At 39.8% G+C, this 18,315-nt stretch overlaps 1 protein-coding gene across 1 annotated transcript in view; it reads left to right on the top strand.

Moving 5' to 3' along the window:
* DNAH8 (dynein axonemal heavy chain 8) overlaps nt 1-18,315 on the top strand; it is a 358,656-nt gene that overhangs the window by 280,778 nt on the left and 59,563 nt on the right. The window contains exons 81-83 of the mRNA XM_074332879.1: nt 4,464-4,597; nt 7,228-7,346; nt 8,992-9,194. Coding sequence (XP_074188980.1) covers nt 4,464-4,597; nt 7,228-7,346; nt 8,992-9,194 — 456 coding nt within the window. The remainder of the gene's footprint in view (nt 1-4,463; nt 4,598-7,227; nt 7,347-8,991; nt 9,195-18,315) is intronic.

Genomic DNA, 18,315 nt, shown 5'->3' with positions numbered 1-18,315 from the left:
TCATACTACAAGGTGATAAGACGTGATACACTTTTACCCTCATCATCCAATTTATAACAAGAGGCAGTAACCTGTAACTTCTTATTACTCTATCATTCTTTTTTTATATAAATTTTATTGGGGAATATTGGGGGACAGTGTGTTTCTCCAGCACCCATCTGCTCCAAGTCGTTGTCCTTCCATCTAGTTGTGGAGGGCGCAGCTCACTGGCCCATGTGGGACTCGAACCAGCAACCCCGTTGTTCAGAGCTCGTGCTCTAACCAACAGAGCCGTCCAGCCACCCCTACTCTATCATTCTTACTTTACTTCTTAATTTCCATTTTGGAAACTTTGTAAAGAATTTTGCATAATCACTGAAATTTCTTTGATGTTTTATTTCTTGTCATTCAAAAGAAAATGGAATATGTTATCTGGTTCATATTTTTCCCTCGGGTCCAATACATCTGGAGAAGTTGGTGTCCTAGAGTGTATGTAGGAGTGAGACCGTAAAGTATGTGCAGGACTAGGAACCAGGGAAACGAAATGGACTCTGCCGCTGACTAGCAGTGTGATCCCAGAGAGTGAGCACCTGGTACCTCCATGTGCAAGAGGCTGTGCAGGCCCAGGGGAATCGATAAGTGCCACCTGGGAGAGATGGGGCAGGCTCTAGAGAAAGGGTCTAGATGTACGGGCGTGTGGTGTCTGTAACATTTCAGTAAAATCGGCCTGAATTTACCAAATCTAGAAAGCTATTTTGAGTCACTTCAGTCATCTTGAAGCCCTCACTTGGACTTGGGGCCACATCCTTAGTGTTTGAGGCACTAAAGAGTGTGGGAATCTAGGCAGCAATGGGAGCAAAATGGGCCTCACAACTTAGGAAAGCCTCCTATCTATCTGTGGGATGTAAGTGGGATGGGAAGTATACGTTTGGATCCTTTCTTGTTGGTGAGCTGGCTTTGCTTCCTGAATCCCATCTGCTATGACCCCTGCAAAGGAGACAGCTAGGACACAGAAAGAGGTGGGAAACGTGGCCTCTTGGTCCACAGTGGGTCGTGGAAAGGACAAGGAAGTCAGAGCGGAAGGAGGTCCGACGCAAAGATCCTTGTCTCTTCCCTGTCTCCTGAGGCAGGTGGGTAGAGGAGGGTGCTCGAGAAGCATCCAGATAGAAGATGCCCCTGCATTCTGCACAGAGCCACATTCAACATGGAAGCTGCATTACAGCGTTGGTGAAGGGATTGGCTAGATGGGTAAGCCTGAGCTTTGGCAAGCAGGAGTGTGGATGTGGAAATGTTGAGAGGCCTGGCTTACAGCAGAGGCTGGGAGTTCAAACCAGAAAGCTTAGGAGACTTTGTAACTGGAGACAAAGGACCAATCTGTGTGGATAATAGCCCCAGGTTGCCACAGGTCAGAGAGGATTTGCTCAGGGAATACAGTATAGGGATCCAGCCTGTGACTGAGACAAGTGGCGACTAGAGGGTAGCATGCAGATCTAAGGCATGTCCACATCAAGACATAGTCCCATCATTCCTCACCTCTCCCCACCCAGCAAACCTAGCCAAACCAGAGCTATTACCTGAAAGAAACAAAGTATGTAAATCAGAGGAGATGAGAAACACAGCAACAGAGCAGGGAAAGAATTGGTGAGGAGAATGGTCTTTGGCAGAAAAATAAAGCGAGCTGCACGTCTGGGTTGTGGTGAGAGCACATCTGTGACCCCAGTTCATAAACCTGGAGAGTCAGGGAGAACCAGACTGTACAAGACGCAGAGAGCCAGGGAGAGGAGTTTGGATTTAATTTGTTTGGCAATAGGGAGCCAGTGAATGCTTTATGAGCAAGGAAGTAGCATGAATAGAGCAAATTAATCTTTAGGAAGATTAATTTGGACTGTATAATAGGTTGATTGACAGAAGTATAGTCAGCTCAGGAGTAAAACAGTTTAAAAAAAAAAAGCTAAACTGGCTTATTGTACCGTTTGTATTAGTTTTGAACTGGCTTACATTTTGACCAAATTATTTTTTAAAGCATGACATGATTTGGTTTTTAATGTTTTTTACAAAGTTAATAAATATGGTCCTTAGATCATTGATATTTTTTATCATTTTGAACTCAGTGCTTATGGGGGAAAGAAGAAAGACAGATTTATCATAGGAGAAATATTTGATATCCTAAGAGTGACTGTCACTTTGTATCAATTCCTCCTTTTTTTCTGCACTATTTGGTAGGTGCCTTTGATTTTCTGCTTCAATTGAGAATGTCAGACACTTTGAAAAATGAAATAAATACCAGGGACAATCCTGCATCATGAGTAACTGATATACCTGTTTCCCCTGCCTGGTTATTTTAGAAAGATATCATCTTTCTTTTGTTGTCAACCATGGACAAAAGACACGTTAGGGGTGTGCTCTGCTTCTGGGTTGGATGGGACCTGAGCCTTTGAAAACAGAGAGAGTTAATGTCAAAATCACAGCCAATGGTTACATAGCTTTTACCATGGGCCAAGACTGTCCTAAGCTTTCTGCATACAATAATTGATTCTAATCTTCATAGCAACCAGTCTGGTAGATGCTATTATTGCACCCATGTGACAGAAGAGGAAACAGAGAAATTGAGTTCTCTGTCCAAGTTTATGCAGCCAGCAAGTGTCAGAACCAGGATATTTGGGGAGAACAGGATGGACTGTGATCGTTCTGGTTTGGTTTAGATGCACAGTATGTTTGCAAACACTATTGTAGCTCAGATGTCCTCTGCTGATGTCTTTAAAGCTTATGGTCACATGAAAACTTTTTGTTTTGTTTCATTTTTTGATACAACCAATAAGAAAAGGAAGAGTTTGTCCCTGTGTTAGAGAAGCAGACTCTCTCAAGTCTGCAGGTGACTCTAGAGGTCGCTTCTATAGTATACTCAGTTTTAGCAGAAACAGTGCAGAGTAATGTTTCTCTGTCACTAGGTGGCATGGGGTGGGGTGGTGGGAGGAAGGTGTGCATGTTCTAAACGTGTGGCACTCAGAATCACTAACCCCACTGGTGGGGCAAAGGGATTTTCATGAAAGGAGTACTGCAGCTCATTCACCTTCTCAGGGAGATGCCCGAGCAGGGAGCAGAGCCCTGCAGTTCCTGCCACCGCTTTTGTTGCCCAAGAGTTGATATATGAAGTGGAGGGAGTCAATGAGTTAGTTCTTCAGGAAGTTCTTCAGGATTTGAAAGTTCTGGAATCATGAAGAAGTACAAATTGGTAACTGTGAAATAGTCATGGGGATGTGAAGTACAGCATAAGGAATATAGTAAATAATGTGGTAGTAACTATGTATAGTGCCCGGTGGGTACTAGACTCGTCAGGGGACTCACAGCATAAATTATATAAATGTCTAACCACTATGCTGTACACCTGAAACTAATATAAAATAATGTGGAATGTCAACTGTAGTTGAAAATTTTTAAAGGGAGGGGGAAGGTAAAAGGGGATAAAAGGTTCAAATTTCCAGCTATAGAACAAATAAGTCATGGGGATGTAATGTACAGCATCGGGAATATAGTCAGTAATATTGTGATAGCGTGGTACGGTGTCAGATGGTTGCTGGATTTATCACGGTGATCACTTCTTTAGGTATGTAAATGTCGAATAACTGTGGTGTACACCTGAAACTAATATAATATTGTATGTTAGCTATATTTTAATTAAAATATTTTTAAAATATTCAAACTAAAAGTTCCAGAATCACTATTTTGCATACATCTGAATTAAAAAACAGAGCTGGAACTATTATGATATTAATGAAATATTACTAAAGACATGCAATGGAGGAATTTTGACATTGTAAATATAGCCATGTATCTTGGTGAAAGACTGTCACATTGGGTATGCTCATTTGACTTGTGGTTTGCTTCAAAATATGATCCAACACTATAATTCACATTCTCCACTAGGCTGTGTAAGAGCAAGAGCCTTGTTTGGCTTTCTTTGCTTTCCCAGTGCCTGGAATATGCCAGATATATAGAGGGTGCTCAATAAATATGTTTTCAATAAATTAATAAATCAATGATTTGAACATTAGTTACCCCCTTAAAAATGTACAGGTATATTATATCAATCTATTCAGCTACCCATCTTGTTGACCTGGTAACAATTAGTATTGAATTCCAAACTTCTGGAGGAGTGATGACTAAGAGATTTTTAAAATCACACTCGAAAAGATCAGCCTATTCACTGATATCAAAATTATACATTTCAGATTGTTAAAAAAATAATAATAAATAAAAAACAACCACAATCACCTGAGTTGCAGTCTGTATCTTATAACATGGTATAAATCAGTAAATAAAACACTAAGACTTGAAGGAAATGTACCACAAAAAGATAACCACATTTTCTGTAATGTGGTTATTTTCCAGTTTTTCCATGTTTTCTGTAATATGGTTATCTCGTTTTTATTACTTAGAAAGTAAATTTCTAAAACTGAAGCACAATCTGACCTGATCCCACTGATGCCTTTCCCCAGGGGGCGCAGCTCTGGATCTGAAAGCCTGTCCTCCCAAACCGTTTCGCTGGATCCTCGATATGACCTGGCTGAATCTCGTAGAGCTGAGTAAACTCCCACAATTTGCAGAAATTATGAACCAGGTAACAAAGTGATGGATAAAAGTACAGATGTGTACACCCACATCTGGGACAGTTTAATTGGGGCTTCCTGGTGATGAGTCCTTCACCTAAAGGAGTTAACACGATAGTGTAGCTCAAAGGCTCTGTGGCTCTCTGGGGATGTCACAGGAACCTTTTCACAGGTGCAGGCTGCTGCCTTTTCCTTCTGTGTGGGGGGCATTCATAAGCCTGCTTGAATTGCTGTCAGAATCAGACCCAGTGGGTGGACCCCTTTATTGTAGACTATTGACGTTTTTACATTTTCACTTCTGCCTATGATTGAATAATTTGTGCACATTTGAACTTCACGCAAATTAAGAGGTTGAGGTCCTTTTTTAAAAAATCAATTGTTTTAATGGTGAAAATACAAAATGGTAAAATAAGTCCTGATTTACTGTTGTTTTCTTATTTGAAATGTAAGTTGGTTATTGTGGATTAGTTGTCCATTCAACTCTAACTGGAAAACAATTATGCAACTCAAAATAAAGATAGTTGTTTATTACCTGGGTCTGTTGGTTTCTGCCCTGTCACTGATGGAGGGCCTACCATTCCAGTGTCGTAGCTAATAGTCATCTTTTTTGTGCTTGGGGGTTATGGACAAATGAGGTGGTACGTAGACTGCAAGTTGGCAGAGGCCTCATGCTGTCATCATGTGATTCCCTCCCCCTCGACCCCTCCCCCAGTGTAAACTAGGTGTGTCCATGTAGTGGTCTCTCTGGAACATTGGGTAGACTCCACCTATTTATACCTGATTCGATCAGAGTCAAATGGATAAAGTCCCTGGATTCCATCTGTGGTGGACAGTAAGCTTTGTTTTGTAGCACAGCCACAGATGGGTCCCCCAAGCCCAAACAAATAACCTTGAAAACCAAAGTGGTCTTAATCTGCTGGGAGACTGGATAAGGGAGACCTTCACGCATCACTGGAAAAGTCACTCAAAACCCATAGCTGACAAGCTATATTGATATAGAGAGATGCATTATCGTTTGCCACTGTCAGTTAGATGTTAAATACTGCTGGTATAGAATCTGATAGCTACTGCTGCCTACTATGAGGTAAGTACTTTGCAACAACAGTCACCGTGCAAGGGAAATATTATTGACGCCACTTTAGAGATGAGGAAACTGAGATTCGAAGAGGTTAAGTACTCGCCCAAAGCCACATGGCCCATAAGTAGCAAAGCTGTAATTTGACCTCATGCTCTTTCCCTGACAGCAGGAGTTATTGCTCTCTAACTCCTTTCACACCACTGGGTGGGCCAGACATGAGGGGAGGATTCATTCTCAGGAAACGTGCATCTCTGTCTGGGGATCTGCCATCAGTTGGCGGTGGTTTGGGCCTGTCTATGGGAAGGAAGGGAGGAAGTAGAAGAAGATCAATCTCCCAGCTGAGTGGGTGTTGGGACTTGAAACAAAAGTAGCCTCAAACAGCAGCTGCCCTGCCATGTCATCTTAGGCCAACTGTTTAACACCGGGCAGTAGTTTTGATAACAGGACTGGCTGGAAAGGGAGTGGGAAATGGAAGTGGTCGGCAAGGGGTTGGAAGTTATCCCATTGCCCATCACAGATGCAGCTCGCTCTGGAAGCTCTACTGTGGTAGAGTCAAAATCAGCAGATGGAAGGCTAGTAGGCTGGGAATAAACACCTTTTTTCTTGTACCTCCTTCTCTCTAGCCACTATTGGGGAGGAGGCCTCCAAAATACTGTGGAGAGTGCGCTGTGGGTAGCAATGAGCAGGTACCAGCTCAGTAGGGGGAGCTGCAGCAGTACCCAGGCCCTGGGAGCTGCATGCCAGGCAGATTCTTTGGGAGCAGGCAAGTGGGGAGAGCCACTGAACCAGAAGTGATGTGTGACACGGAACCAGAAGTGATGGCACACTTTAAAACACACCTTCTCTCAACCGTAGCTCACACCTGACTGACTACACAGAACAAGTTGAAACTTGTCACATATTGTTACTAAGTTTTGCGGCGCTACTTCCCATATTGAAGATCCTGCCTTTCCATTGTATGGCACTCGGCATCCAATGGAAAGGCAGGTATTTTGTGATCACAACAGAAAGGCTCCATGTCACACATGACTTCTGGTACAGCAATCAGAATGGTCTATATCAGTGGTTCTCAATTCAAGGGCAACTGAGTGCCACTCCCCACCTGCCTGAGAGCACTGGACAATGTCTGGAGACATTTTTGATTGTCACAAACTTGGGGGAGGACTGTTACTGGCATCGAGAGCGTAGAACCCAGGCATGCTGCAAAACATCCCACAATGCTCAGGACAGCCCCTTCAACAAAAAAAGAATCTGGCCCCAAATGCCAGTTGTGCTGAAGTTGAGAAACCCTGGTCTGTCTTTTTTTCCTGCCCAATCATTTAGTGTAATTGATTCATGGTCCTAATTTTAGTGAATAATGTAGAAAAACAATGGTTAACTGAAAGGAGAATAGTAATATCCATGCTATTTGAGTCATTGATTCCGAAGAACAATATGAATTGTGTGGTTATATTTGAAAAATTATGTGCCTATAATGACCCTCTAATGTTAATCAGAATCCTCTCCAATATATTCCAATTGCACATATTCCTATGGCTTGAAAATTGAACTTGTTTATTTTAGATATCTCGTAATGAGAAAGGATGGAAAAGCTGGTTTGATAAAGATGCTCCAGAGGAAGAAATTATCCCTGATGGATATAATGATTCACTGGATACCTGCCGCAAACTTTTACTTATCAGGTGAGAATAGGTATTAGCAGAGCTAGAAGCATCACTTATCATGTTGTCAAATCATAGATCTTACCTCGGTGAGTTTTACCTCACTGTGTCCCAGTAGTTATTATAAGAAATGTGTGTGCTCCCAAATTGCAGTTTTGGATGGCAATTCTTTAGTTCCGTGACAAGCAACTAAAATGGTGATGGTGCAGGGAATGGTATGTTTTGACATCGTATGGATGATAGTGCTTTTAGGAAAAAAGCATGAAAAATATGCTCGTATTATTTACTTCATTCATTATTTATTGTTGAATTTACTTCTTTAAAAAATACATCTCCCAGAGTCACAAAGCAATTAGTTTATAAGCTGAAATTCAATTTCATCTGAGAAAAAAGCATAAATATTGCACTATTGAAATATATAAATGTTGTTTTGACTATTAAAATGGAAGTAAAACTTTGAAACTGATGTTAGGGAAGAAAATTCTTTTTTCTTTTATTTTCTTTCTCAACTTGTCATGTTTTCTCAATATCCAGTAGCTCAAAGAAGGCTTCTGTATTAGAAGATCAGTGTGGTGTGTGTGAGTGTGTGTGAGTGTGTGTGTGTGTGTGTGTGTGTGTGTGTGAGATTGGTGGGCAAGGCAGGCGGCTGGAGTTGGGAGGAGATGAGACCACCAAAAGAATAACAAAAAGATGCTGGATGATTTTGGATCCGTTTTCGTCTTTCCTAATGTTACATACCTGAGCTTGTCTTTCTTACAAAAAGTTGTTTCCTGGATATTGTCACTTTCTGAGAGTGATCACATACAGCAGTCAGCAATGGTGACTTCATGGTCTACAGCGTGTGAAAGAGCTGCTTGTTTTTATTGGAATAGCTATATCTATCTTTTATCCATTATGTTACAATTGAATCTCTGTCAAGTGAATAGTGTAATCTGTAGAATTTGTCTGTGATCTAAGATATCAAATATGAAATGGCATTGTTTAATGTGTCGCTGTGTTTAGAACCTACTACAGTGCAAGGTACACAGATGGTGTTAAATAAATGCTTTCTGATCAACCTACTTCTGACCCCTTTGACACATTAATTCCCCCTCCCCCTAAGACTGCAGAGCTTCAGCATGTGCGGCTGGTCGGCCACTGCAGTGCGGAGCTGACAGAGGACAGCTCCCTTTGCATCCTGCTGAGTCCTCAGCACCTAGAATGGGGCCTAATGTGTCGTGGGCACTTGGTAAATCTTTGTCAAAGGATAAATGTGCCCCTTCCTTTTATTAGTTTCAATGAGGAATTGCTTATCCGAAGCTCACCCGGGATCATCATCGATGTGTTTTTTAAAAAATAACCAATTAATGCTTCAGAGTAGTTGCTGCTGCTTCTGAAAATGAGACTTCTAAGCTGACTTCTAAGTTCCCTTCCAGACTGGCAACAGACCAATGTTGTCACTGGCTCTGCCCTACTTCTTGCCAATGCTTAGCCCCAAACCACACGATTAAATTCGCACTCACCCAAGGATAGAAAACCTTGCCATCCCCCTCTTACACAGATCTGCATAAGAGAGAATTATGTTTTTGTCCTTTGCTAATGAAAAGGTTCTTTACATGCTTAAAATTCGATGGAATAAAAAACCGAACAGACTAAATTTTTTCCTCTAACTTGTATTCATTTCTAGGTCTTGGTGCCCAGACCGTACTGTTTTTCAAGCAAGAAAGTATATTGCAGAATCTTTGGAGGATAAGTACACAGAACCGGTTATCTTAAATCTGGAGAAAACTTGGGAAGAAAGTGATACACGAACACCTCTAATATGTTTCCTGTCCATGGGTTCCGATCCCACGGTTCAAATTGACGCATTGGCCAAGAAACTGAAGCTGGGTATGGTCAGCAATCTGTGAAATTTAGCAAAACCTTCACATACTTGCCTCAAATTTTGCCTTTCATAATTTCATACCTGATTCTAGAAATAGATCCATAAAACTGAGTTAGGAAAAAAACAGTAAACTCCTTTCTCTTTCCTCCCTTTTCAGAGCTCCTAGAGTAAGGGACTGATAGCAATATCTTTGTACAGCAAGGAACACACTCACCTACCACATCCTATTTTTCTTTAGGTTGTAAGCAGGTGGCTGTGCTATGTGGATTGTATACTAGCAAGAATGAACATACAAGAGCACATTTTATTGCCATGTCTATATAAAATTACAACAAAGTCTATTTTTTGTCTCAAATTAAAACACTATAACCATTATTGTAATGCATAGTAATTGGGGATGCACTCATTCGTGCTTTCATTCAATAACCATTTAAGCAGACAGGCAGTGTGGTAGATTCCGGGAGTATTCATTCAGAGATGAATACAGTGTAGCTGGGAAAGATAGACATGGAAACATGTAATTGAAGACCATGTGAGGACTACAACAGAGGTCCGTAGTCATGCCCGGTTCCAAGATCCAGAACTACTCAGACTGCAGGGCTAGAGGGGAAAGCATCACACTGATGATATGTTAAGTACATTTTACCAGGTGGGTTGGTGGGAAATAGAAGGAAAATTATTCTGGAGGGAGGAGACAGGGCAAGGAGTTATAAATACATAAGTGGTGAGAGCAGTGATTGGGTCATCAGGACTAAAAGACAAGGACCTGCATGATGCAGAAACCACCTTGATAGGACTGAGCCATCCTCTTCTACGATGGCTGTTTAATCTGCTCTTCATCCTCTGAAAAGCTGAATGTTGTTGGAAGTGCCATTGGGATTTTCCAGGTTCATTGGCAAAACAATAACTTGTCAGGTTAATTCATTCATGTCTTTATAAACATTATAAAAGTGATTGATTATGAATCACTAAATCTACCCTATGCAATAAAACTTACACTGTGTTTATTATATAGTTAATATGAACATGATATAAAATCAATTCAGTTATCTCCAGATGTTTGCCATCTCCCTCTCCACTAACAAGTTACTGGAAACCATTAGCTTATTACCATAAGCATGATCTGTGTTCACTCACACTTTTGTCATCTTCACTTTGTTCTGGTCATTGTTACCACACCATTCTATGTTCTATACGGATCCATGTTTGAATGGCTCTTTTGGCAACTACTCATGGTTAAGTCTCATTAACCACCTTTAAAGTAGGCTGTTTTGCTCTGATATTTAGAGGACTGCAGCATGCTAGTCTTCTGCATTGGTCTAAGAGTGGTGCTTCTCTTACAGCCTTGTAATTTACAAATCTTTGTATGGATCTATGGGTCTTTGTCCAGCAGCTTCTATGCCCCAGTTCTCTCTGTATATAGGTTACTTTTTTGCTGTGTTGCCACAAAGCAATCTCTGTGTGACAGAACTCATGGCCTCTGGTGGCTCGTGGGCTTACATGTTCACTAAGTTCAGCACTCCCAGGGAAACTCCCCTTATTCCCTTAGTCACAAGTCCAAATATCTAGGGAAGAAATTCATTGGGTTTTTTTGATCATGTGCTCCTCTCTGTGCCAATCAATGAACTGTTGCTGTAGAGATGGGTTTATAGCAGGAATCACATATATGGAGCTAGAGTAGGGGGCATTTCTTAGAAGAAGATACTGTTTCTAGAAGAAGAGCATGTTCCACTAGAGTTACCATTTCAGATGTTAGTAATGTTTTTGTCTAAGACAAAGGTTTAGACAACAGAATTTAAAAATTCAAGGTCTTTTGTGGGAGAAATTGTAACTGAGAAATTATGACCTTAAATAAATACGTAAGGCCAGAATTGTGCTATCACCTTTAGTGTTGTTACATGTTATACTGCTTTGCTTGGCAAGTTGGTAATTTCTTGCTAATACTTTGCTTTTCCAATTATTGTTCAAGCTTCTTCTATTGGTTACTTTGTTAGCAGAAACAAAGTAGATTTGATTTTAACACTGAAGGACCCAATGAATTATACAGAATTCATAGGTAAATCATTTTTAGGAATGTTAGGAACTCATACCCTGTTCATTGCTTTGGGTTAAAAATCCCACAAATAGGTGTGAAAATGAAACTATTATATAGATGGAATAACATGTTAATCTAGTCCCAACTAGAAATATTTCATATGGATATATGGATAATAGATAATCATAGAATACTCAAGGTAAATAAGACTCTGGAAATCTTGAAATCCATTTACCTCATTATACACCTGGAGAAACTAAGATCTGGAGATAAGGCCAGAAAGATAGTTGGTGACCAATCCATTTCAGGACTCATCTCAGGGCTTCCCAATCCCACTTCAGTAGTCTTTCTCTTTAATTCCCTCTCACTGCCTTTATTGGATGAATTAACTAGTTACCTGACAGCAACTTGAGGGATGGGAGATAATTTTGCACAAAAGCTCTGGGTACCTGGGCAAACAGTAGAAAACAGATGGATTTAGCGTAAGAACCCTACTAGGAGCCTGGGTGAAGACAAAGGGGCTGAAAGGAAGGTGGCTTTGGAAATAGAATCCAAGAATGGAGACAGTGGAAATGTAATGGCTGTGTGCAATGTCAGAGGGATAGTGGATGGGGGGAGGGGGTTGACACAGTGTGAGGGATGTAAATGATAAATGTCTAACTATTACATCGTTTTGTGCATGGAAACTAATAAAAAATAATAATAAAAAAAAATTAAAAAAAGAAAGTAGAATCCAAGCACAAATAAAAGAGAATAACCAAATGAAATACAAACTCACAAATATACCAACGTATAAATTACAAAATGGGCATAACAATGTATACAGATGAAAAATTAAAATAATAAGAGAATGGTATGTAATTATGGTAATAAATTGAAATATCTCAATTAAATTGACAAGTTTATAAAAAAACAAATTTACAACATTTTCTTTGAAAAGATAGAAAAACCTAAACAAACCAGTAAAAATCAAGATGAGAAAAATTAGAGGTTTTAAATTTTTTACCTCAGCAAAGACTGGATTTGGATGAATATATATATATATATATATCCTTTAAAACCTTCACATACTGCCATTCGACTACATGGATGGATCTTGAGATTATTACGCTAAGCGAAATAAGTCAGACAGAAAAAGTCGAGAACCATATGACTTCATTGATATGTGGATATATAACTGAAAGCAACAAAGGAAGAAGACAAACAAAGAAACAAAAACTCATAGACACAGACAGTGGTTTAGTGGTTACCAGGGAGTTGTGGGGAGGGGGAGTGGTAGAGGGGGTCATATATGTGGTGATGGAAGGAGAGCTTACTCTGGGGTGGGGGTGAGCATACAATGTGATACACTTGAAACCTATGTAATTTCACTAACCATTGTCACCCTAATTAATTAAAAAAAACCTTTGCTATGCTATATTCCATTTCAGAATGTAGAAAAAAAGGATACATTTTCCTCTTCCTTTTAAGGGAATAGTATTAACCTGATATCAAAAATAGACTAAGATAATAACTGGATAAAAGAAGAAAACCACAGATTGATCCTACTTATAGAAATATAAGATCTTAAGTAAATGCAAGCAAGAAAAATTTAGTGTAACATTATAAAAATAACACAAAAATAATATTAATGATGTGCCTTGACCAAGTAGGAATGCATGGGTGAAATAAGAAAGACAGATATCATAGTAAGAAATCTTATCACAACAATAAGTGACTTTCCCTTAAGCTATCATTTTATTACCTTGATAGATGCTAAAAGGCCTTATCTCCAGACTTTAGTTTCTCCAGGTGTAAAAAAGCATTTTATAAAAATTCAACATTTGTATTTGGCCTTTAAAAAGTAAGAATAGAAGAATATTTTGTTAATGTGATAATGAATATGAACTTCAAACATCAACCTCATACTTATTGATGAATGCCTAGAGACATGCCCATTAAAGTCAGGAAGAAGATAAAGATGTCTGCTACCACCACCCACTACTATTTACTATTGTTGTGGAAAATATAGCTAGGGTATTGTAAGAATCATAAATAAAAGATATAACTACTGGAAAGGAGGGACAAAAAATCATCATTATTCTCAGACAGTGTAATCGTCTAACTAAAAAACACAAATGAATCAAGTGAAAAACTATTAAACTTAACAGGATAGTTTAGTAAGGGCTGGTCACAAAATAAATATATTAAAAATCAATGGAGCATACTTGTAAAATAAAATGTAAAAATCCCATTCACTATAGCAATAAAAGTAAAACTAAGAAATAATTTTTAAAATACTCATTAGAAGAAAACTATAAAACTTTCTTGGAGACATAAAAGTAGGATAGAATAATGGGGAGTTAAACCACATTCTCAGAATAAAGATTTAATATTGTAAAGATGTCAATAGTCTCTAAATTAATCTATAAATTGAATGCAAGTCTAATTGAAATTCCAACAGTATTTTTTTTCTAATGGGATAATAGAGGGGTCTTAGATCATCTAGAACAATAAATGGACAAGAATAGTCAAGAAAGCTTGAAAAGGAAAAAGAATAATGGGGAATGAACACCACCAGATTTTTAAAACTTTATCAAATGGCAATAATTTGATCAGTGTTAAACTGGCTCAGTTGATAAACAGATCAATGAAGCAAAATAAAAGGCCCCAAATTAGACTCAGTGTATGTAATAGCTTAGTCTATGACAAGATTCATATTTCAAATCAATGGGGGGAAATGAATTAGCCTATAAACAGTGTTGGGACAGCCGGTTAACTTTAGAAAAAAGTAAGAATTTTACCTCACATTAAACCTCAAGGTTAATTCTAAGTAGAATAAGGTTTCTTTTTAAGGTTTTTATTAAAATATAGCTCACATACAATATTGTATTAGTTTCAGGTGTTCTCAATAGTTATTCAACATTTATGTACCTAAAGAAGTGATCACCATGATAAATCCAGCAACCATCTGACACTGTACCACGCTATCACAATATTATTGACTATATTCCCCATGCTGTACATTACATCCCCATGTCTTATTGGTTTTATACCTAGAAATTTGAATCTCTTATTCCCCTTCATCTTTTCCCCCCTTTTTTATTTTTCAATTACAGTTGACATTCAGTATTATTTTAATTTCAGGAGTACAGCATAGTGGTTAAACATTTATATGCGTATAATTTATTACAAGTGATCCTCCTGATTAGTCTAATACCCACCTGGCACTATACATAGTCATTACCATATTATTGGCTATATTCCCTATGCTTTATTTTACATCCCCATGACTATTTTGTAACAACCAATTTGTACTTCCTAATCTCTTGCCCTTTTCACGCATTCCCAGTTCCCCTCCCATCTGGCAGCCATCAAAATGTTCTCTGTATCTATGAATTTGTTTCTGTTTTCTTTGTTTGTTTTGTTCTTTATATTCCACATATAAGGGAAATCACATTGCATCTGTCTTTCTCTGTCTGACATACTTCACTCAGCACAATACCTTCCAGGTCCATCCATGCTGCTGTAGATGGCAAAGACCTGTTCCTTTCCATGGGTGAGACATATTCCATTGTGTATATGTACCACCTCCTCTTTGTCCATTCATCCATCCATGGACACCCAGGCTGCCTCCACATCTTGGCCATTGTAAACAATACTGCGATGAACATATGGATGCACACATCACCTTGAAATAACATTTTGGATTTCTTTGGATAAATACCTTGAAGTAGGATTACTGAGTCCTTCTTTGTATCTTATTATAGCCTTTGTTTTGTTTGTTTTTTTTTTTATTAGTTTCAGGTGCACAAGACAAAGCAAAACTTAGACGTTTATCATTTATATCCCTCACACTGTGTGAACCCCCCTCCCCCCATCCACTATCCCTCTGTACGTTCCCCAAATTAATTTTCAAACCCCCATGACCATCTTGTTTTGTTTTTTAAAGATTTTTTATTGGGGAAGAAGAACAGGACTTTATTGGGGAACAGTGTGTATACTTCCAGGACTTTTTCCAAGTCAAGTTGTTGTCCTTTCTATCTTAGTTGTGGAGGGCGCCATTCAGCTCCAGTTGCCGTTGGTAGTTGCAGGAGGTGCAGCCCACCATCTCTTGTGGGAGTCGAACCGGCAACCTTGTGGTTGATAGCCCACTGACCCATGTGGGAATTGAACCGGCAGCCTTCGGCATTAAGAGCATGGAGCTCCAACCACCTGAGCCACCACCAGGCCAGCCCTAGCCTTTGTTTTTTGTTTTTTTTTAATTAGTTTCAGGTGCACAAGACAAAGCAAAACTTAGACGTTTATCATTTATATCCCTCACACTGTGCACCCCCCTCCCCCCATCCACTATCCCTCTGTACGTTCCCCAAATTAATTTTCAAACCCCCATGACCATCTTGTGGTTACCGACTATTTTTCAAAACCTCTCACCTTCCCCTTATCCCCACCCCCCCGCCCCTCTAGCAACCCTCTGTTTTTCCTCCATGTTTACAAAACTGTCTCTGATTAGTTCATTCACTTATTCTTTTCTTTAGATTCCGCATATAAGTGAGATCATATGGTATTTGTCTTTCTCTTTCTGACTTATTTCACTTAACATAATGTTCTCTAGGTCCATCCATGTTGTTGCAAATGGTAAGATTTCTTTCTTCTTTATTAGCCTTTGTTTTAAAGGCTATTTTGTCTGGTATAAGTATTGCTACCCAAGATTTTTGTTTGTTCTTATTTTCATGAAATATCTTTTACCATTCCTTTACTTTTAGTCTATGTGTGTATTTCAATCTAAAGTGAGTCTCTTGTAGGCAGCATATGTAAGGGTCTTGTTTTTCTTATGCATTCAGCCACCCTATATTTTGATTGGAGCATTTAATCCATTACATTGAAAGTAATTGTTGATAGATATGTAATTATTGCCATTTTATTATTGGTTATTTATTTATTTATTTATTTATTTATTTATTTATTTATTTATTTTCCTAAAGAAGTCCCTCTAAGATTCCTTATAATTCTGGTTTGCTGTCAGTGAACTCCTTTAGCTTTTTCTTGTCTGGGAAGCTCTTTATCTGTCCTTCGATTCTAAATGATACCTTTGCTGGGTAGCATAATCTTAGTTGTAGGTTCTTGCTTTTCATCACTTTGAATATTTCCTTATTTCCCTTCTGGCCTGCAAAGTTTTTGTTGAGAACTCAGCTGACAGTCTATGGAAGCGCACTTGTAGTAACTGCTTTTCTCTTGCTGCTTTTGAGATTTTCTCTTTGTCTTTAATCTTTGGCACTTTAACTATGATGTGTCTTGGTGTGGGCCTGTTTGGATTCATCTTGTTTGGGACACTGTGTTTCCTGAGCTTCCATGTCTATTTCCTTTGCCAGGTTAGGGAAATTTTCCATCATTATTTCTTCAAATAGATTTTCCATTCCTCACTCTCTCTCCTCTCCTTCTGGTACCCATATGTTGTGAATGTTAATATGCTTGAACTGTCCCAGGGGCCTCTTAAACTATCCTCAGTTTTTTGGATTTTTATTTTCTGTTCTTTTGCTACCTTATCTTCTAAATTGTTGATTCGATCCTCTATTTTATCTAATCTGCTGTTGTGTTTCTCTAATATATTCTTTATTTCAGTTATCGTAGTCTTTATTTCTGACTGGTTCTTATGTTTTCTACTTTTATGTTTCCTATCTCTTTGCTGAAGTTCTTTCTGAGATCACTGAGCATCCTTATAACCAGTGTTTTGAACTCTGCGTCTGGTAGATTGCTTGCCATTTTGTTTAGTTCTTTTTCTGGAACATTGTTCTGTTGTTTTATTTGGGACATGTTTTTTCTGTCTCCCCATTTTGGCTCCTCCCTGTGTTTGTTTCTATGTATTAGTGAAGGCTGCTATGCTTCCTGGTCTTAGTAGAGTGACCTTATGTAATAGGTGTCCTGTGAGGCCCAGTGGTGCAGACTCCTTGATCACCAGAGCCAGGTGATCCAGGTATGTCTGTTTTGTGGGTTGTGTGTGCCCTCCTGTTGTAGTTGAGCCTTGATATTTTCCCTTAAATGGTAGGGACTGACCCTTAGGATGATTGGTTATGAGGACTGGCCATGACTACAGTGGAGGAGCTATTGTTCAGGGCCTGCCTTGCAGACCAGGATTCACTTTAGCAGGGCTCTAGTGCCTCCCCAGTGTTCCTTTTGGGTGTGGCATCCCTGGAAGTGTCTGGGTGATGCTCAGGCTGAGTCCAAAGATGGCCACCAGGCGTGCCAGCCCTGGGGCCTCCTGGGAGGGGACCCACTGCAGGCCAAGTTCAGCTGCAGCCTGTGCCCTGCCCAGAGCAACCTGACATGAGCCACAAAGCAATCCACAGATGGTTGCCACCCACACAGGCATGGAGGTGACTTGAGAGGCCAAACAGCAAACCAAGGCTGGCTGTCACTAATGCCGGGCTAAGGGCTGCTCAGCCAGATGTACAGGACACACTCAAGCCAGATGCTGCTTGTTTGGATTTTGTGAACCTTTGAGAGATTTTAGGAATGTCCATCTTATAAGCCAAAGCAAGTTGTTTGTATGGAAAAGCCACTAGAAGTGGCTTGGGTGGGATGGAGTCTCAGGGAATCAGGGTGAAAGAACAGAGTGAGCCAGGTAGATGGAGACTTAGATATGGCAGCTGCCTGTGTCTGCATGATGGGATGTGGAGGGCTCAAAAAAAAAAAAACACAAAAAAAACAATGGCTTCCATCAGCTCCTCCATCTGAGGTAAAGCTGCCCCTCCAGTCCTTGCCCTGAAGCCAGACAATTCAGTTGCTCCCCGTATGTCCCTGGCACCTTTTGAATTGCTGCCCTGGCACTGGATCTCAAGCAAGTGCGTCCATCAGTGAGTAAGTCCATGCACAGGCCCTTTAAGAGGAACTCCTGGAACTGTAGTCACCCTCCTCAGCCACAATTTCTGCTGTTTTTCACAGCCGGTATTATGGGGACTGCTCTCCTTGGCTCTGAAACCCTGGATAGGGGATCCTGATGTGATGCTAGACCTCCTTGCTTCTCTGGGGGGTTGGGGGGGCGCCTCCACAGCCAAGATATCCCTCCTGATTTTTAATGGTCACACACAAATGTGGGACCAGCCCGTTCCGTG

This window comes from Rhinolophus sinicus, linkage group LG05 (genome assembly GCF_036562045.2).
Source record: "Rhinolophus sinicus isolate RSC01 linkage group LG05, ASM3656204v1, whole genome shotgun sequence".
Lineage (NCBI taxonomy): Eukaryota > Metazoa > Chordata > Mammalia > Chiroptera > Rhinolophidae > Rhinolophus > Rhinolophus sinicus.
This window is presented reverse-complemented; position numbering and strand designations above follow the sequence as displayed.